Below are 21,738 nucleotides of genomic sequence, written 5' to 3' on the forward strand. Positions count from 1 at the left end.
GTCTGATATTATTGAAGCAAAATACCACTTCTATTTTTAGCAGTAAATATGTAGTTGTATTTTAAAGTACTAGGTTTAACATGCTTATTCCCCCATTGATCATCTTTCATAATTATTCCACCCTCTATATTTCTTATTTAAAGATTGACCTTAAATGTTCCCAGGGGCACTGAAACCTGCCTCTGGAAAAACACTGCAGAGAATTTGTAATCCAAGCACTTCCAGAACAAAGCATGTAACAGTAACATTCCCCATTCACTCCACAGCATCATCTGTCTCCAAGATGCTCCCTGAAGCATGGAAGCTACACAACCAGCCATCCTTCCCTCTCACTACTACCTTAAATGAAAACATGTAATCAATAAAACTTACCCCAGATGCTCCATCAGCACATCCTGTTTTCTCTACCTCTGAAATCTGTCCGGAGTTCAACCACTTTTCACCACCTCCACTGCCACTGCTTGGTCCAAACACCACAGATTACCTCAATTATCTCTAACTGGTCTCCACTTCTCCCTTCAAATTCTCCCCACATCTTTTTTCAACAATGCAACCTGAGTTCAGGATAAAACACATATCAGAGCATGTCATTCCTATACTCAACCTCTCTAGTGGTTTCCCATCTCAGTCCAGTAAAACCTAAATTCTCTATCATGGTCAAAAGACCCTGTTAAGATCTGCCACATTTCTCTTCTTTCCTTTATCTTTCTCCATAGCATTTAACACCTCTGATATACTGTATATTCTACTTAGTCATTTGTTTATTGTCTGCCTTTTCCACAAGGATAAAAAATTAATGAGGGCAAGGGTTTTATCTGTTTTTTATTTACTGTTGTATCCCTGAACTTGAATGGTGCCAAGCATTAGTAGGAGTTCAATAAACGTTTGTTGAATAAATGAATGAATGAATATTCCTCTCAAAGTCACATGAAGCACAGATAGTCATTCTGCCATTTTTTAACTTGAGGTTTCTGCCTCTTTCTGTAATGTCAAAATTAACAAAAACACAAGAAAGAGCTGTAAGACAACTGATGTGACAACCATAAAGACCCTAGTAGGTAGGAAAGATATTGGCAGCCAGAAATGAGATTTTAGAATTTTCCTAGTCCTGAGGATTTCTACTGATAAGTAAAACATTAAAATAGCCTCTACAGTATTTACTGGTTAGTCAAAGCATTTTTTTCCTCTCTTGTGACCAATTACTATTCTTAAAGCTTTCAGAAAATTTTATGTTTATGTTCTTAATCTTCCTTATATCAGCCCATTGTGATGTGCTTTAAATTCAAGGTATTACTTGATAAAGGTGTTAATGCTACTGTGGTAATCATAGTGCAATACATAAATGTATCAAACAAACATGTTGTGATACACTGTGATACAAGCTTACACAATGTTATATGTCAACTATATCTCGATTAAAAATTCAATGTATCACTATTTGAGAGAGGAGAATAGGGGTAAAGAGTAAAGATATTATACAATGAATCTATTCTTCAGATAACAGCTTTAGAAAACTGCTTTGAAAGGGGGATTATACTTGGTGGTATTTAATCAGATATCCCGTACTGTCATTTTTTTTCTCACCACCCTAAGAAGAAAGGAGAGGCAGGAAATATACTCCAATTTGAAGGGTCAATGATTTCCTTAAATTTCATGAAATACCAAGTTACTATATAAAGCTGAATATATTTGATACTCTAAAACCTGAACTATCTGGGAAGAGTCAACTTTAAACACCAGCTGTCAGTTATCTTGTCAAGACTAAAAGAAACACTGTTTTCCTTATGTCTTTTGAAAGAAGGTGGAAGAAAAAACACTTTTGGAGTACTTGAATCACTATAGTCAATAAGAAATAGAATAAAACTTCTATTAAGGTCAATGGCTAAATTTTTGGTTTTAGCAAAGAGGCGCCTCAAATGGGGGGAAAACAAAGGTGGTTAGAAAGGTAATAAAGAACCAACAGCTAGTTAACCCTCTCTTAAGAATCCCTAAAGTCGGTTGTTAATTGAATAAATTGAGAAGCAACTAAAAGGACTATACAGGTGGATGGAGCAGAATGGAAGGTAATATTATTAAGTAAATATTTACTACGTAGCAGACAGAGTGCTAGACACTTTATATTCATAATTGCATTTAATCCTTAAAATAAACCCAGGAGCTAGGTATTGTTAGCTTCATTTTACAGAGAAAGAAACTGAGACCTATATTGGTAAAGTAATGTGAAGAAAGTGATACAGGAAGGGTTAACTAAAAAGCCAAATATCTTAACGCCAATGTTAAGCTGTCTCTATGTTGCTTCTTCTATAACTGAATACATTGCTGAATTTTCCACATCAGGGTAACTGCCCTCATATAAGCACAAAAGTGATTTGGGTCTTAGATCCAGCTCTTAGTTCCCATCTGTACGCAACTTCAGAGATTAAGTGAATGACTTCAATCACCAAATGAGGTTCATTTTGCTCCATGCTCATGAACACTAATCTGATCTAGGACCTGCCATCTACAAAAAAAAAAAGAAAACAAAAAATCTGCCCCTGATCACAAGGAAGACTTTTACTGAATAAAAACAACACAAAAGGCGATGCTCAAAATACTTTGGAAAGCTGTTTGGTAGCATCTACAAAACCCTAGCTTACATATGCCCTAACCCAGAAATTTCACTCCTAGATGTGTACCCACTGAAATGCATACACACGTTTACCAAAAGACAAGTTCAAGAATGTTCATAGCAACACTATTCATAATAGCCCTAATCTGGAAACGACCCAAACGCCCATGAACAATAGAATGGAAGAACAAATAAATTGTAGCATATTCACAAAATGGAACAAATAAACCATGTCTAGATGCACTATACGGATGAGTCTCACAAACATAACAATGAGTGAAGAAGCTAGATGAAAAAGAGTTCATATTGTATGATGCCATTTATATAAAGTTCAAAGCCAATTAACACTAATCTAGGTGTTAAAAGTCAGGATAGTGATCACTCTTCAGAGGAGTAGTGACTGAGGGGAGGAGGGCTTATGAAATGCAGATAATGTTCTTTTTCTTTTATCTGGGTACTTGCTACTTTAGTATGTTCGCTTTGTTAAAAATCAGCATGTTTTACACTAATTTTTGCACATTTTCTTTTATTCTGTTATATTTAAATAAAAGGTTCTTTAAAAACCAATGTTTTATTCTTAGGGGATTAACAGCATAGCATTTACACTGTAATTAATACTTTCAGCCTTCTTCTTATCCCTCCATATAAACAGAGACAGATAATAAACATAGGAGGCTTTGCTCTTTAAAAAGATTTTTTTTCGTTTCAATTTTGGGCTAAATGTCAATTTACAGAGTTCCATTCATCTCAATGTAAGAAAATGTAGTTTCAACTCTAGTTTCAAATCCTGTTGCAATCCATCTTCACCAAACAAAAGAATTAACCCAAGTCACCGCATATTCAGCTTTAAGTAAATATTTTAAATAAAACTACCGATAACTAGTTTTTGATTCCAACTGCATTGCCAAAGTCTACTAAAATTCTTCCCTTTTCTGCTACTTAATTAACTTCATATTCTTAACCTCAGAATGAATGAAGAAATCCTTAAAAACATTTAACTTAGGAAAACATGAAATGAGGATATACTTTCTAAGAGTAAAATTTCAAGCTCAATGACTTTCTCATTTTGCAATAGGGTCTTTGCGCAAAATCCTCTGCAGACCAATACATTGTTTTCGTCAGAATAATGAACTTTGAAAAATCAACACTTTTCCATCTAAGAATTTCCAAGCCTTCCATTTGTAACTCAATATTAATTCATAACCATCAAGATTTAAATTGTTTTCTTTAAAAAGAGAGAATATGATGAAAACAAATACCTATGGATGATTCTATTTAAGACTATGTTTCCATTTCTTCTTTTGGAATATTTAATCACATATGAAAGAATAGCCTTGATATAAATATTTTATTAACCACAAGGAGGAAAGGGGCAAAGAGAAAACACAGACAAGCAGGAAATAAAAGTTTATCTAAAAACTTCCTTTGCAAATTAATCCTCTGACAAAGATGACTTAGTGGAAAGAACAAATATCCTGAAGCACACTACAATAGTGTTCCCAATAAACTTATTTTGAAAGGCTATTTTCTTTGTTGAGGGATGTTATCATTTATTTCCTTGGTTACCATGATGCTGTGATTACAACCTACTCCCTGTTTTGGAAAGCTATGCAACTTCCTTAAACAGCTGCAGAGTACAGGTTTAAGGGAAGAAAAAGTAACATCTATGATGCTCTTATTAATTTTAATGCGCATTAAGATCTTTCAAACACTGTGATTATGAATCGCAGCTGACAACTGATGAGAAGGCTTATAAATTTACTTTTCTTTTCCCTACCATAAATGTTGCTAGTTTTTTTAGCAACTGATATTAGAAATTCAAATATCTTCAAGATGAAATTTCCTGAGGGATTATGAATCTGGGTTCCAGAAGACCCGTGGACAGTGCTCCAATGTCAGGTATGGCACCATGCAGGTAGAGACAATTTTACAAAGTCGCTATTCCAGTGTTACTACTTTACCAAAAGTGACCAAGAAATCCAATTTAACTGGTATGATTAAGCATATTAATTTCATTCTCTTTTCTATAATGAACACCACCGAACCAATCTACTCTGAAGTTAGATAATATCAGCAAAAAACATGAAGCAATGATAATAAGTATTTGCAAGCTCTTACTATATATAAAGATAAAACTGTTAAAGTGTCATGCCCCCACTTTTTCCTATTTTTATAAATACCATGAAATACTAAACTCAGCTCAGTGTGCAATAAGTTAAGACCTACAAATATTTATCAAAACTAACTTTTAGTATCACCTTGTTTTAAGATTACAGAACTCAATGAATTTGGTTTTACTTTCAAAAAATATTAAACTAAATTAGAAGAGTCAGAACTGTTCACCACACCCATTTGGATAATCAGGCAAAGTAGAGTTTTTAGTACAAATGTCCAATTTGCTTTGTGCATACTGTGATCACACCATTTTGACTTTGAATAAGGTTTTAGCTTCTAATTTTGCATTCTTCCTTTAGGTTTAATTTAAATAGGCATTTTAGGAACTAATTTGTAAGTAAGACAAATAGAATTAATGCGTCATCAGTCAGGTACTCTGGCTGTTATAATATTCAGAATTCGGGAACTTATTCTGTGTCTCTCAGCGAGTCACTCAACTCTTCTTTATCAAAATATGTTACAAACGTTTTAAAATCTTACATGTTTACAAAATGCTCTGCACCCTTCATATGTTGTGCTTCTGCCAGCTAGAACCTTTGAAGAGCAAAACCCAGCTGTGCTTGCGTATCAGATGGTTACTGCAGTAAGTAGGCTGAAAAGTAACAGTTATGCTTTATATAGCTTATACGTTTTGTCTTTTTTAACCTTATTTTTATAATGAAATTTCTGGTTCCTGGGGTGATTAAAATGGTTAGACTTTTCTTCTAAGAAAGAAGAAATTTTGTGTTAAAAAAGTAATGCTGTAATATAAAACTGTCTAGATTATATTAAGCTTATACTTTTGATTACTCCAGCTTTTTACATTAAGACAGTTATATTTTTATATACATTTATATTCCTAATAAAAAAGTTCTTCTTATCCAGCAACTTTTTCATCACCACGAAGACAAACATTCTGATGGGCAGTATACGATGTATGTGTGTGTAATATTACCTACATCTTTAAAAGAGTAAAGTAAATAAATACAGCCATCTAAGGAACTAAAAACAATAAAGGAAACAAATATAGATACCTAAGGAATTCTGCAAACTAATTTTTGAAATATTCTACTGTTTAAACATATAATTATATGATATAGAAGCTTTAGTTTATCACTTCTCAATTGTCTGGTAGGAGTCTCAAACAACACACAGGAAGAGATATCTTATGAATTGAGAATTTAATTACCATAAAATTTTCATTTATATTCACTCTTGGAGTATAATTACATTACCATTAAAAACACCTGATTCTAATTTCACTTATTTAACTTTAAAGGTCCTTGGTATTAGTAATGCATAATTACACAGATATAGGCTTATTGTGAATTTAATGATACAAATTTAATTACCTCATTTTACTTTGTAGAAATTATATATGCCTAACATTTTCACTTCTCACAAATAATAAAATTACAATTAAAGTAGTCTTTACTAAAAATTCAAATAGAACTTTTTGGTCAGTATTTATGGCTTAATGTTCTTTTTTAAGGAAAAAAGAAAATGAAGAAAATTGTTAATCGTGTTAAGTAGAAACTATTTCCTATTTTGACTTAAATATGAGAGATGGGAGTCACTCTACCTCACAAAGCAGTAAGTCAATGATGTGGAAGACCATGCAGAGTGGGAACTTGGCAGTAAAAAGAGTGAGAAACCACTGGGATGCATACATATGAGCTTCCAGGTTCAGATCAGAAAAATGGCCGTGCAGGTCCGGTAACTGCTCCTGAAAGTCAAAGTGGAAAATTGTGGGGGGAGGAACACTGAAGATGCCTCATTTCCTGCCACAACTGCGATTTATGACAAGCTTGCTATGATCACTCTCAATTTACTACAGCATTTGTTGACTTTTATATAACTACATAGAAGTGATGATAGGAGATGAGAACTGGGCATATGACAGAGAGAGAACAAGAAAGACGTGTTATGAACAAATAACAAAAATCAACTCTTGCTCACTTGACTGTTCCTGTTTCTTGGGAAATGCTTGCTCTGACAGAACACCTGTGATCTAGTGAGTATCAGGACTCCACTGTCAAGTCACAGCACTCCATTCAGGGTTGAACTCCTAACTAGCCAGAAAAGAAATGTATCTTTTCTTTGAAGACCATTTAATATCAACATCATCTGGGTTCTATGATATTACTTCAGTACATTATGGTACTGAAGCCCAAAACATAACCATACTTTAAACAATCTATCTTCAACATATTAAAAATTACAAAGTACAGAAACTGTACAAGTATATAATGTATAAAATTGGATGTCTCCTAGAAAAACCCTTTATGCTAGCTCTTTTTCCCCAAGTTATACAAGTAAATGCTTTTCAAAAGCATGAAAGGCAAAGTATAAAGCATTAGCATAGCTATTCCCATAACTGAAAGACAAAGGCAAAGATATATAAAAGCCCACTTTAGTTTTGTTTTCATAAACAGACCACAGAAATTTTAAAAACCCACTTTTCGTACAAGATGCTCTTTGAAAAACACCCCAATGTACCCATCAGGTATTTTTAATGGGGTATCAAAGTGGTCATTCAGTTAACAGACGAAAGTGCTAATAGAAAATGTATTTGGGTTTCTTCATAGTACCATGAACATGCCATTCATTTATCAGGTACTTTTATTTGACTCTCAAAGCTCTTAAGAATACTGACCTTTGAAAAAATATGAACTTTTTTGAATGAAAGGTAAATGAAAGATAAAAAATGTGAAGAATCCCAAATATTTACTTGGAAGAATTAAATCTCTGAAAAGGAGCCCATTGCTTTTACTGTCCATAGTTACCAGATTCTTCTACACAGTCTTTTTCCCCCTCAATGCCCATCTGTCATAGTGCTTACAGTTCTTTTGACATCCTCCTCCCCCTTTATTTCTTCTTCCCATTTCAGGTCTTCTACCCTCCTACATTCCCTTCTCCTAATACAGCTGTCCTTAACCTCACTGCCAACTCTCTTCCTTCCACTTCCCTGTTCTAGTCTTTGTCTCCTGTTGGCTTCACTTCCCCCTTAGACACCTACTGATCTCCTGACAGGTCATGTCAATAAGCTCCTACCAGTATCCTCTACTGCCACATCCCAGTAACCTTCCTCCCCAACCACTTTACATTTCCCCAACATGGAATCAATCCATTCATGTATTTTCTTCACACTTCTCTTGGATTCCCAATACTTCTTATAGAGAAAGCCATATAAACATGTTGCATAGACCCATTACAAATTTAAGATTTACAGCCTCAGGTGGAATTTCAAAGCTACTGAGTAATTCCCTTAACAGCACTAGACAATAATTTTGTCCTTGCTCACAATCTTTTTTATGACAGATATATAAAAGAATACCTATTTCTCATACATATAATTTACACATATACATTATGAAATAGTTAACAACATTGTTTGAGATTTGGAAATTACAGAGGAAAAATTTAAAGTATGTCCCTACACTACAATATTGTAGGTGGTTTTTAATTTCATCAATATCTTTCTGTCTCTTTAAAGTGTTCTCTACATGTGGACCTAAATATGGTACTGGTGGTAATTAATACTGAGAAAAATCTTAAGTATTTCAGTTTTTATTATGTAAATATCTTCATTTATTTACAAATAATACTGGGAAATCTCTTTACTGACTTAATTCACCATATTCGCACTTCAAAGTGTATTAAAGTTGAATATTTTAAATGGAAGACTATTTTTATAAATGGTCAAATAGTTAAATAAATATTTTATGATATTAAGACCACTGTAGATATTGGTCAGAAACCAAATCCATTTACCTTTTCTGTAACTTTCCATTAGATTTTCATAAACCATTATTTTTCAATTTTATTGGACTTTCCCTGTAAGTCAACAAATCCCTGAGTGATAAAAGTTCCTAATATTTATTTACCTGCATTAGTCTCTCCAACTGATAGAATTTGCAGTGAAGATCTTCAAAGTTGTTTTTGTAGAGGTCTCGTAAACCATAGTCATACATGATTTTCACCAAGACACAGAATGCTTGTTCCTCTGGCATCTACAGGAAAACATAAACATACAGAACATGACTGAGTGGCATTTGACCAGAATGTCAGAAACATTCCTTCATGTTATTAGTCCCCTGTATTAGTGGTTGAAGGCCACTAGTGAATGAAATTCTTCAGAGCCAGCTTTCTGCAGTGACATAGGTAAAATCTGTGTTCCAAGTTTCAAGCTTCCCCACTTGAGATGAATTTCCCTCTTTTGCTAATTTTAATCACCTTGTCATTTATTCGTTAAGCCATCTTAAAAATAGGTAATACAGTCAGATGATGTAAAAAAATCAAAACAATTTAAAAGTACATAAAGGTTAAAAAAGTCTCTCTCCTCTCTATCCCTATATCCACTAATCCCTGTATCTGTCCCCCCAACCTCTTTTGCATAATCTTCTAACTACTCAATAATTTCTCATATATCCTGCCAGTGTTTCTTTATGCAAATAAAAGAATTACATTTCTTATTTTACTTTTTCCCTTTCCTATATAAAAGATAGCATTCTAAATACATTGCTATGCACCTTGCTTTTCTCCCTCAATAATTTCCCAAAAGAGGGATTGCTGAGTCAAAGGATAAAATGCATTTTTAATTTTGATAGATAGTATGATACTGTCCTCCCAGAATCTTCTTGATGTTGCTATTTTTCTCTCTATAAAAAGGTTTTCAGCTGTTTCAGAAGCTTATGAGCTTCTCTCATTAAGATTTAAATGACAAATAAAATCTGATATACCTTCCCAGATATTTTTATCTGAACAGAGAATAAAATCGGAAATCAAAAGAATCGATCTCTAAATTATGGTATCAATAAGTTGAAAGAATTTAGAGAGGGACATATTCAATATTCTAGAATTTGTACCAAGCAAACAGAAAAAGTTGTCCTTACTCAAGGTCCTAGGATGTAACTATTATGTAAACATTTACTTTAAATGTCACTTCTTTGAAAGTCTGACCTTGGCTGATTATGGTATTTGACACATTTGTTAGACCAATTTCCTGCCTGAATAATTGAATCAGGTAGAGTTCTGTTTACCCACTTAGAAATGTAACTGTTTATTTAAGTTCCTATACAAACTGACCACTTCTGTTTTCTACTATGAACCATGAAATATGTAAATTAGTTAAATAAAATCTCCTAAAGTTAAATAAGTACAGTTAGCTGTTGCCATTTTGCTTCTCTAAATATTTGCTTATTTCTTTTTTACCTATGAGTTGGGGGCCTTGGCTTTGACCCCAGCTGTTCAAGTCAGCAGACATTTTTCAGTTTTTATGCAGTTATTTAGAATGTAAGCACACTGTATTTTTTACCCCTTTAGCAATTCTGTCATTGAAGCTTCAAGTGACACTAATGTGCACATAAACAGTCTACAATACTTCTCTTACTACCAAGTTATAAGCCTCTTCGTCTTCTCCCTGATCTCTACTAAAATGGCTATACAAAAAAGCTGCACGTAAGATAACTGTAACCAGCCCTAGAGAAACTAGTTCACTCAACCTTTCCCTCTTCCTAAGTAAGTGATGATTAGATGAATATACAAGGTATAAAAGGGATTAACCTTTATTTCCTTGAATGTGGTGGGACCATTAAAACAAAAGTTTAAGCACCCTTCAGCATTCATACGTGCAGTCACTGAACACATAAGATGCATGTACTGTTCTAGGCCCTGGATACAGAGGTAAAAGTAGAGTGCCTTCCCAAAGGACAAGGAAATAGGCAACTCTACTTGAGTCTGATACAGACACAGAAGTCGTGGAGTAGGGGAGGATGGGAGTGTGGAAAGAGGAGTTAGATGTCACTACTGTTACAGTGTAAATAGAGGGATGGCTGGATATGAGCTATATCAGGATAAACTAAGAAAATGACAAATAGACATAAATTTCTGCTTTGTTTTTAGATATGGAGCTTAAATTTATTCATATTCATTCATTCACACTCATTCTCTCTCCCTCTCTCCCCGCACCCATCTCTGTCTCTATCTCTTGGTCCCCTTCCCCTCTCCCTCCACCACCTTCCCCATTCAACTGTCTGTCTCTCACACATATACAAACAATATATTTAATAAATGTTCTTTAAAAACAAAAGCATCTGAAAGTTTGAACTTGATCCCTAAAAATAAAACTGACAATCCCAGCCTATTTTTAAAAATATATCTATATTTTGGGTGTGGGGGGCAGCCTTGGGGTTAGTATCCTTCAGGTCTAGCTTCAGCAATATAGCCAAGGTTTTGATTTTTAGTTAGTTCATGTGTTACATGAAAACAGTAGACTAAACCTACAAAATACCAGTCCAGCTGAGTAGAATCAATACTGACTATCTGTGAAGACTAAGGTCAGATATAATAAGCTCTTATGGGATCTCAGATACTATCTCATCATGAAAGTGACTAAAAATGAATCCCTGTGAAAACAGAAAAAAGGTTGCTAACAAAATGAGTGAGAAAGTAATGGGAAATAGGTATAATCCTTTGGAAAGTGGAAATTCAACCTTCTCTTACTGGTTTAAAGATGAAATGGGATCTATTTAGCATGTCTAATTAAGCTTCCCTTGGTATTTCTCTTTCTTCAATTAATGTATTCATTATTACTAGCAGCAAGCAGGGTGAGCACACAAAATTAGCAAAAATGTCAAAGATTTTAAAAATGAGAACAAATATCTAAAAATGTATAAAATATAGCTAAACAACAAATACTGATTGACATTTACACCGCAGAGAAAAAAGGAAGTTCACACATAGACTTATAATGGTGTTTTGCTTTGAAGGATAAGACAATGCATGTTTATGAAATATACCTCAGTCAAGTGTCAATAACAGGGAGTGAAGGCTGAGCCTAGATTGATGATATTGTAAAACATAAGATATATGATAAAAACATACTTTGGAAATTATAAACAATAATCACTGGTGGCTACTAATGACTTCAATGATGGCAGGAAAACTTACAACAATAAATTATAGCTTTGTTAATGCAAATAAATATAATACTAATAATTCTAATAATAAGTTGGGTAATAGGGACCTAGCTGTAGCGTTAGCAGTAGTTGGCCATTACCATAACTCATCAAATATAGAAAATAAATAAACTGGAGTTGAGAAGCAATGCTCAACAACACACCATTATATGCTATTTCCATCAGATAAAACAGACGTAAACAGACTAAAAAGTATAGATAACAGTAAAATGTGGCAAAATAATTAGTATTTATAACTTTCTGTTAATATATGTAATTGTAAGTTTATATCATTTAATTTTTCCCAGCTTTATTGAGATATAATTGACATACAACATTGTGTAAGTTTAAGGTGTACAAAGTGATGGTTTTACTTATTTATATATACATATATCACCTCACATAGTTATGATTTTTGTTTTTTATGGTGAGAATTTTTGTCTTTTTTGTGGTGAGCAATTTTCAAATATACAATACAGTATTGTCAACTGTAGTTACTATGCTGTACATTACATCCCCTGAACTTATTAACCTAATAACTGGAAGTTTGTACTCTTTCACCACACTCACCCATTTCCCACATCCCCCACACCTGGCAACCATCAACCTCCTCTTTGTCTTTTTTTTTTTTTTAAATCTTGTGGCCATGCCACAGGGCATGTGGGATCTTAGTTCCCCTACCAGGGATCGAACCCATGCCCCCTGCATTGGAAGCGTGCAGTCAACCCCTGGACCACCAGGGAAGTCCCAACCATCAACAAACGTTTTTAGTTTCCACATATAAGTGAGATCATACATGTCTTTCTCTGACTGACTTATTTCACTTAGCATAAAGCCCTCAAGGTTCATCCATGTTGTCACAAATAACAGAATTTCCTTTTTTATGGCTGAATAGTATTCCCCTATATGTATATACCACATTTTCTTTATCCATCCATCACTCAATAGACACTTAAGATTGTTTCCATGTGTTCACTATTGCAACTAATGCTGCAATGAACGTGGGGTGAAGATATCTTTTTGAGTTAGTGTCTTTATTTCCTTTGGATAAATACTCAGAAGTGGAATTGCTGGATCAAATGGTAGTTCTATTTTTGATTCTTTGAGGAACCTCCATACTGTTTTCCACAGTAGCTGCACCAATTCACATTCCCACCAACAGTGCACAAGGGATCCCTATTCTCCCTATCCTCCCAACACCTGTTAATTCTTGTCTTTTTGATTATAGCTATTCTAACAGGTGTAAGGTGATATTTTGTTGTGGTTTTAATTTGCACTTCACTAATGACTGGTGATACTGAGCACTTTTTCATGTACCTGATGGCCATCTGTATGTCCAGAAAAAAAGTTTTCAACCTTTCACCATTGAGTATGTTAGCTGCTGGCTTGTCATATATGGCCTTTATTATGTTGAGGTACGTGTCATCTATACCCAGTATGTTGACAGCTTTTCTCATGCATGGATGTTGAATTTTGTCAAATGCTTTTCTGCATCTATTGAGATGATTATATGATTTTTATCTTTCATTTTATTAATGTGATACATAACTTTTATGACTTGCATATGTTGAACCATCCTTGCATCCCAGGGATGAATCCCATTTGATCATGGAATATGATCCTTTTAATGTGTTGTTCAATTTAGTTTGCCAGTATTTTGTTGAGAACTTTTGATCTACATTCATCAGGGATATTGGCTTACAGTTTTCTTTTCTTGTAGTATCCTTCTCTGGTTTTGGTATCAGGGTAAAGCTTGCCTTGTAAAATGAGTTTGGGAGTTTTCCCTCCTTTTCAATTTTTTTGGAAGAGTTTGAGAAAGATTGGTACTAATGCTTTTTAAAATGTTTGGTTTTAATGTTTGGTAGTATGCACCAGTGAAACCATCTGGTCCCAGGCTTTTATTTGTTGGGGGAGTTTTGATTCTTGATTTAATCTCCTTACTTGTTACTGGTCTATTCAGATTTTCTATTTCTTGAGTCTTGTGTTTCTAGAAATTTATTCATTTTTTCTAGGTTATCCAATTTGTTGGTGTATAATTTTTCCCAGTAGTCTCTTACGATCCTTTGTATTTCTGAGGTATCAGTTGTAATGTCTCCTCTTTTTAAATAATTTTATTTATTTGCACCCTCTTTTTTTTTCAGTTAATCTAGCTAAAAGTATATAATTTTGCTTATCTTTTCAAAGAATCAACTCTTAGTTTTGTCAATCTTTCCCATTGTTTTTCTATTCTCTATTTTATTTATTTGTCTTATAGTCTTTATTATTTCCTTCTTTCTACTAACTTTGGGCTTAGTCTGTACTACTTTTTCCAGTTCCTTGAGGTGTAAAGTTAGGTTATTCATTTGAGATATTTCTCTTTTCCTGATGTATGCATTTATCACTATAAAATTCCCTCTTAGAACTCCTTTTGCTGCATCCTATAAGTTTTGATATGTTGTGTTTCTATTTTCACTTGTCTCAAGATTTTTTTTTTAAATTTCTCTTTTTTCATCCATTGTACGTTCAGGAGTGTGTTTTTAATTTGCACACATCACATTTGTGAATTTTCCAGCTTTCGTCCTGTTGTTAGCTTCTAGTTTCATAACATTGTGGTTGTGAAAGATACTTTATATAACTTCTATCTCAAATTTGTTGAGACTTTTTCTGTGACCTAACATATGATCTATCCTAGAAAATGTTCCATGTGTGCTTGAGAAGAATGTGTTGCTGCTGGTGGATGGAATGTTCTGTGTATATCTGTTAGGTCTATTTGGTCTACAGTGCTGCTAAAATCTGCTGTTTCCTTATTGATTCTCTGCCTGGATGATCTATCCATTGTTGAGAGGGGGGTACTGAAGTACCCAAATATTACTGTATTGCTATTTATTTCTTCTTTTAGTTCTGTTTCTATTTGCTTTATATATTTAGGTGCTCTGAACATATAGGTGAGTGCACACAAATTTTATAATTTGTTATATCTTCTTGATGGTTTGACTCCTTTATCATTATACGACTTTCTTCTTCTGTTTTGAACATTTTTACCTTAAAGTCTATTTTGTCTGATATAAGCATATAGCTACCTCTACTTTCTTTTGGTTATCATTTACTTGAATATCTTTTTCTACCCCTTCACTCTCAGTCTATGTGTGTCCTTAAAGCTAAAGTGAGACTCTTTAGGCAGTATACCATTGGATATTGTTTCTTTTTTTCCTTTGTCCAGTCAGCCATTCCATGTCTTTTGATTAAATAATTTATCCATTTAAAGTATTATTGATAGATAAGGACTCACTATTAACATTTTGTTATAATTGTGTTCTTTTTTGTAAATCCTTTGCTCCTTGCTTCCTCTCTTACAGTCTTCCTTTGTGATTTGATGATTCTTTGTAATGGTATGCTTTGATTCTCTTTTCTTTTGTGAATCTACTGTCGGTTTTTGCTTTATGGTTAACAAGAGTCTTACATAAAACATCTTATAGTTATAACATCCTATTTTAAGTTGATAACAACTTAACTTTGATAGCATACAAAAACTTCATACTTTTATTTCTTCCCACCTCACACTTTAAGTTATTGATGTTACAATTTACATCTTTTTTATATATATTGTGATAAAAATTGCTGTAGTTGAGGTTATTTTTAATACACTTGTTTTGTAACTTTTTAAAAAGAGTTGTAAATGAATTATGTACTACCATTATGTATTAGAGAATCTGACTTTAACTGTGTATTTACCATTACCAGTGAATTTTACACATTCATGTTTTTATGATGTTAATCAGCATCCTTTTATTTCAGCTTGAAGAATGCCCTTTAGTATTTCTTGAAAGGCAGGTCTAGTGATGATGAACTCCCTCAGTTTTTGTTTGTTTGGGAAAGTCTTTATCTCTATTTCATTTACAAAGGACAGCTTTACCAGGTATAGTATTCTTGGTTGACAGTTTTTTTCTTTCACTATTTTGAATATATCATCCCACTCCTTCCTGGCCTACAGTGTTTCTGTTGAGAAACTAAATAGTCCTATGACTCTGTAAATAGTCTTATATATGATGAGCAGTTTTTCTCTTGCTGCATTCAAAATTCTTTGTCTTCAATTTTTGGCAATTTAAATATAATGTGTCTTGGTGCAGCCCTTTTCAGATTCTAACCATTGAGGCCTTCTGGGCCTCATAAATCTGGAAGTTCATTCTCTCCCTAAGTTTGGGACGTTTTCATCCATTATTGCTTTAAATAGATTTTCTGTCCCCTTCTCTTTCTCTTTTATTTCTAGGATTCCCATAATGTATACATTGTTTAATTTGATAGTATCTAAGTCTTTCTCCACTTTTTTTCTTTTTGTTCCTCTGACTTGATAATTTCAAATGACCTACCTTCTAGTTCACTAATTCTTTCTTATGTTTGGTTGAGTGTGTTGTAGCTCTCTATTGAAGTCATCAGTTCTGTCATTGTATTTTTCAGATCCAGGATTTCTATCTGTTTGACATTTCTATTGTTTTGTTGAACTTGTTTTTTTCATCATTGCTTTCCTAACTTCATTTAGTTGTCTGTGTGTCCTTGTAGTTCACCAAACTTCTTTTAGAGGATTATTCTGAATTCTCTGTCAGATAGTTCATAGATCTCTATTTCTTTAGAGTCAGTTATTTGATCTTTATTAGTTTCCTTTGGTAACGTCATGTTTACCTGATTCTGCATGATCCTTGATTCCCTGCATTGTTATCCGCACACTTGAGTAAGCAGTCTCCCTCTTACAGACATTACAGGTTTGCTGTGGCATGGAAAGACCTTCACCAGTTAGCTCAGTTTGGAATAATGCTGGTAGCATCCATGGGAAAAAGCAGGACTTGCTCTCAAAGTCTTTAGTTTGGGGAGGCCACTGTTCATGCTCTGAGGTTGGGGTAGGGAGTGGTGGTGACACTGGGTTGGCTCTGTGGTTAGGTGGGCCTGCTGGCTGGGATCCACATACAAGCAGGGCCATTGGGTGAACTCGCTGATTGGGTGGGGCTGCTGGCTGTGCTCCATGGTCAGATTGGCCACTAGCAGGGCTCTGCAATCACCTCTGGATAGGCAAGTTCACAGGTTATGTTCCCTGGCAGGGTGGCACCATTGGGTAGACTCTACAATTAGGAAGAACTATGGGCTGAGTTCTGCAATAGCTCCTGGTTGGATGAGGTATCAGGTTGTGCTCCCCACCAGATGGTGCCACTGGCTGGACTCTGTTTAGGTGGGGCCACAGGCTGTGCTTCGAAGTTGGGCAGGACCACAGGCTTGGCTTCATGATCAGGTAGGCTGTTGGCTGTGTTCCACTGTTGGGCAAGATAACAGAATGGGCTCTCTGATCAAGAAGGGCTTCCAGCTATATCACACAGCTGGGTGGGGCTAAAGACTTCGCTGTGTGGTCAGGTAGGGTTACTATCCAGGCTCCTTGACTAGATGAGGCCGCAGGCTGTGTTTAGCAATTAGGCAGGACTGTAGGCTGGGCTTCCTGGCTTGATGGTACTATAGGCTGGGCTCTGAGGCTGCCCAGGGTGACTCTTCAGGCTACCTGGTTATGCAGGGACAGAGGCTATGCCCAACAGTTGGGCAGGGCTGCTGCCTTGGCTCTCTGACTGAGCAGGGCTGTAAGATGGGATCTGCAGCTGCTCCAGTTCTCTGGACAAACCTCCTAGAAGGTCAGGAGTGAAGCCTAAACTGGCAATTGTGTGGGGCCTGTGAATTTGCTTCCCTGCCAGGGCAGGGCAGTAGAACAGGCTCTACAGCCATTATGGCCCACTGACAGAGGATCTAAATCCAGCAGAACTGCCAACCAATTCCTCTGGCCAGATGAGGTCACTGGCTTGGCTCTGCACATGGGCAGAGCTATAGGCTGGGACTTCTCCTTGAGTGCCACTGCAAGCAGAGATGTGGTCTGCCAAGATTTCAGCATTGGTTGTTGTAAGTCCCACCCCCTTCTCTGTCTCTATCTGATCTCTAGAGCACAAGCCCCATAGATTCCCCTAGTGATCTCTATGAGGTGAGACCAAAGTAGGCATCCTGGGAAGCATTTTGCAATGCTGGGGGAGCTGGATGTCCACCTCGGGCTCTCACCTTGGGATGTTGTAAGGATAAATGAGATGTATGTGAGACACAACGTAGGCATGCGGTAGGTGACCAATAAATGTAGATTTCCCTTTTCTTTCCCTCCTTGAACACAGAGACTATGTCTTTCACATCAACAACTACCATAGTGCTATATACACAGATACTCAAAAGAATATCAAGGCTCCCCTTGGAGTTAAGGCACACAAGCTTAGGGTGAATGGCTGGGGTGGGGTATACTATGTAGCATAGCTATGTCTTTGAAATTTTACTGATCTTTTAAGGCTGATCATAAATGGCACTTAGAACATGAAGTCTCTGTTATTCACTTTAACCTGATGAGATCTCTGCTTTCTTTTAATCCCAAAGCTCTTTGTGGCATGTAGTATAGTAATTTGTATGCCCCTACTAACCTCTGGACAGTGCCTTAACTTTGTAAGTTTTCCCCCAAAACTCTTAGCACAGAGAGTTAAATAAATAGCAAGTATTCGATATTTATTTAAGGTAATTTTAGCAAAACTCTGAATACATCTGCCTTTATCAATGAAAGCATGTCACTCACACAGGGCAATCTGTTGGCAACTGTGAAGGTAAGAGCCAACAAAAATGTAGAAGGAAAGGATTGGTGTGAAAGTGGAAGCAAGGTGCAGCCAAATGTAACTATATTAGTACTTCTTTTAATATTACAAATGCTAAACATAAGAAATTTTTGTATAATCTGTATTTTGTATTGGCTATTAAGCTTGTCCCTCAATTAACATAAAAAATCAATCAAGATCTGATAATCAATACCTAGCTGTACTATCAAACCTCACTAGTATAAGAGTGGGTTCCCCCACTAAGTAGTATTGTGGCATCCACCTATTTTTTAAAAAGCATGAAAATGACTATTTAACTTATTACAATGATTAATATTTCATTGAACTACACAATCCAATTTATCATTGATATGCAATTGATATGTCTAAATTACAATAAAAATAAATCACTGAACAATACATTTTAAAATAAAGTATTAAGAAGTTGGAGCATGGTGTGTCTCTAATAGTGAATATCCATCTTTGTTATGTATAGGAGCTCTGTCATGAAATCAGTATTGTTTTATTGGGGAAACAAAGAGATAAGCATGAAAATCTTATAATTTAAGATATCAAAATGTCATCCATGGCTCTATGAAATACAAAACTAAATACCTGCCTCACATGTACAATCTGAGAATCAAGCATGATGTAATCACTGTGTGTTAACAAATGTTGATAATGATCTGCCACCTGTACTAACAGAGGTGATCACTGAATGGAGCCAGTCTCTAAGCTTCACTGCTCTCTCTGCAATTAACTATAAAACAAAGCAGCCTAAGTGCTTCAAAAGTCTTTAAGACTCACCTGAAGTAACAGACATCAAGATGTTTTTTGAAGTAAAATTATAGGTTGATAATTTAAAATAATCCCCTTATTTAGGATAAAACAGTTTTTTATTTCACATGATTGTGTTTCACGTCTTTTTGTAGTCAATCTACCTTTTTCCATGAAGGTAATGAATATTCCAGTGATTTTTTTTGTTTTCTTCAACAAAGGTGGATGCTAGTGACTATTCTGAAAATCATAAATTAATGTCTTCATTTTCTATTTACAAATTGAAAAGCAAATAGATGAAAACTTGTTTGATTATTTTCCTTTTAAATCAAATACATGCGAAAATACATTTAAATTTAATGTCTATTTGTAAGTCTTAAAACATACTGTACCACTTATTAGTTTGCTATGTGTGCTCAGTATAAGCTAGGGTCCAAAAGAGAATTGGCTGAGCAAATAATGATTAGTTTAGAAAGAACAGCATTGTTAGAGGCATTCATTCATGACCCCATTTGATCTTCACAAAATTCTGTAAAGTAGGTATTAATTTTACATTCTAAATATTAGACTAGTGAAGCTCAAGGAAGTTAAGTGATTTGTCAACAACTACACATCTATTACGTAAAGCCTGGACTTAATCCCCTGGCTGCACTCTTTTTGTGCCAGATACAAAATAAGACTCTACACTTATAATACAAGGTATTCAATATTCATAAAAACCCTAGAAGGATGATAATATTATTCTCACTTTATATTATAAATGAAGAAACTGAAGCTCAGGAAACTTGCCCAAGGTCATGTAACTTGAAAGGTATTAAACCACAATTCAAATTCATAGTTGTGCTTTTTACTATCCTTTGAAGGAGTTCAGCTTTGAAAGGGCAAAGAAACCTGAGAGAGCTAAATGGGAGGATCAAAAGAGGATATTTTTTAAGGTAAAATGTCTTGAGGATATTTATAGGACACAAAGAGAAGATGCTGGGTAATGGCTCCAAAGCACTGATGCAAGAATTAACAGAGAACAGGAAAACCTCTTGGATTTATAAGGAAAAAGTGATTTGGGAATATAGAAGGGCTTATTAAAAATATACTAAAACTCTTATTGTAAAGAATCACTATAAGATAACGTGATGTATCTGTCTAGCATCCCATCTCCCTATTATCTGATGTCAAAATCTCCTTTCTTGTAGGAAAACCATTCCATTTTTCAGGAGGAGTTGATCCAGTTCACTGTCAGCTCTGAGGTGGACTCAAGACTGGGCCAGCCCAATCAGATACCCTACCTTCCTGCCCTTAGTAATTGATTCAAGGATGGCAGATTCCCAAGGCAGGCCAACCAGAGTCCTTCAGGGTTTTTGTTTGCCTGTTTGTTTTGTTTGTTTGTCTGTTTAAGTGCAGGAGCTATAGCAAAAGATGATCCCTTTTAAATGAAGCTGTAAAACTGAAAGGATACGAAGTCGGGCCAGTCTGCAGCCAGGCTGCCCACTTTGTGGCCTGCCCATATAAGTTAAGGCAAGAAAATTTAAGCAGAACAGAGATACAGAGACACAGATTTCTGATGACAAAATATGAACTCTGGAATCCAACCATATCAAAAGCATCTCTGCTCTGGACTTCCCAGTTATGTGAGCCAATATATTTCCTTTTTAATTTAAACTACTTTTAGTTAATGTTACGTCACATGTAGCAGAAAGATTCCTAAATAATATAATGGCACAAATATTTTCACTTATATATACATATAAAGACACTAGGAAGCCTCTATTTTGTTACCTTGGACTCTGTAGAATCCTTATTTTCAGGAAAACTAAGAAGTAGCTCTGCTTCTCATTTCTTATGCCCACTGGTTAAATCTTATCTGAAACTTGTCTTTTTTGGGGAGAAGCATTTAAAGGTCTGTAATTTTTAAACCTTATATTATTTTGAAATATGGCACACAGAAGAATACATAAAAGTTAAATTTATACTTCAATGAATATACGATTATGAAGTAAAAACAGATTAAGAATTAGAATACTGTTAATACTGCTGAAGATCCCTATGTGTCCTCACCCAGTCACGACTCCCAATTTCTCCTCAGAGAAATCACTGTCCTGATTTTAACAGTAATCACTTCATTGGTATTATTTATACTTTCCATGAATGGAGCATCCTAAAAATAGAGTTTACTTTTGTCTGTTATTGAATTATACTAAAATGGAATCATACCAAATGATACCAATAATTTGCTTTCTTACTAAACATTATGTTTGTATGATTCATTCACATTAGCCTGTGTAGTGTGAAACATTTCTTTAATTGCTGTATAGTGTTCCACAAAATGAATATACCACAATTTATCCATTTTAATGTCTAATTATAATTCTAATATTAGACATTATAATAGTGGGCATTTGAGTTGTTTGACTATTATAAACACTGATCCCAAAACAATTTTAATACATGATTTTAGTGTACATGCTCATAAATTTGACTAAAGTATGTATCTAGGAGTGGAGCTGCCTGGTATGCATATCTTTATCAGATAAAGCCAAACTGGTTTCCAAACTAGTTGTGCCTGGTTACAGTAATACTTTTAAACATTCTGGATTATCCAAATATAATGCTTTTT

General features: G+C 34.8%; 1 protein-coding gene across 3 annotated transcripts in view; it reads right to left on the reverse strand.

Moving 5' to 3' along the window:
- The window catches only part of RABGAP1L (RAB GTPase activating protein 1 like), a 655,755-nt gene that overhangs the window by 217,402 nt on the left and 416,615 nt on the right, over window positions 1–21,738 (reverse strand). For 2 of the 3 annotated variants that reach the window (XM_061185686.1, XM_061185688.1), the window contains exons 16-17: window positions 8,650–8,775; window positions 6,345–6,488 (exon numbers count right to left, since the gene is read on the reverse strand). In XM_061185686.1, coding sequence (XP_061041669.1) covers window positions 6,345–6,488; window positions 8,650–8,775 — 270 coding nt within the window. The remainder of the gene's footprint in view (window positions 1–6,344; window positions 6,489–8,649; window positions 8,776–21,738) is intronic. The other variant, XM_061185687.1, reaches the window with a different exon arrangement.

Source organism: Eubalaena glacialis, chromosome 3 (genome assembly GCF_028564815.1).
Source record: "Eubalaena glacialis isolate mEubGla1 chromosome 3, mEubGla1.1.hap2.+ XY, whole genome shotgun sequence".
Lineage (NCBI taxonomy): Eukaryota > Metazoa > Chordata > Mammalia > Artiodactyla > Balaenidae > Eubalaena > Eubalaena glacialis.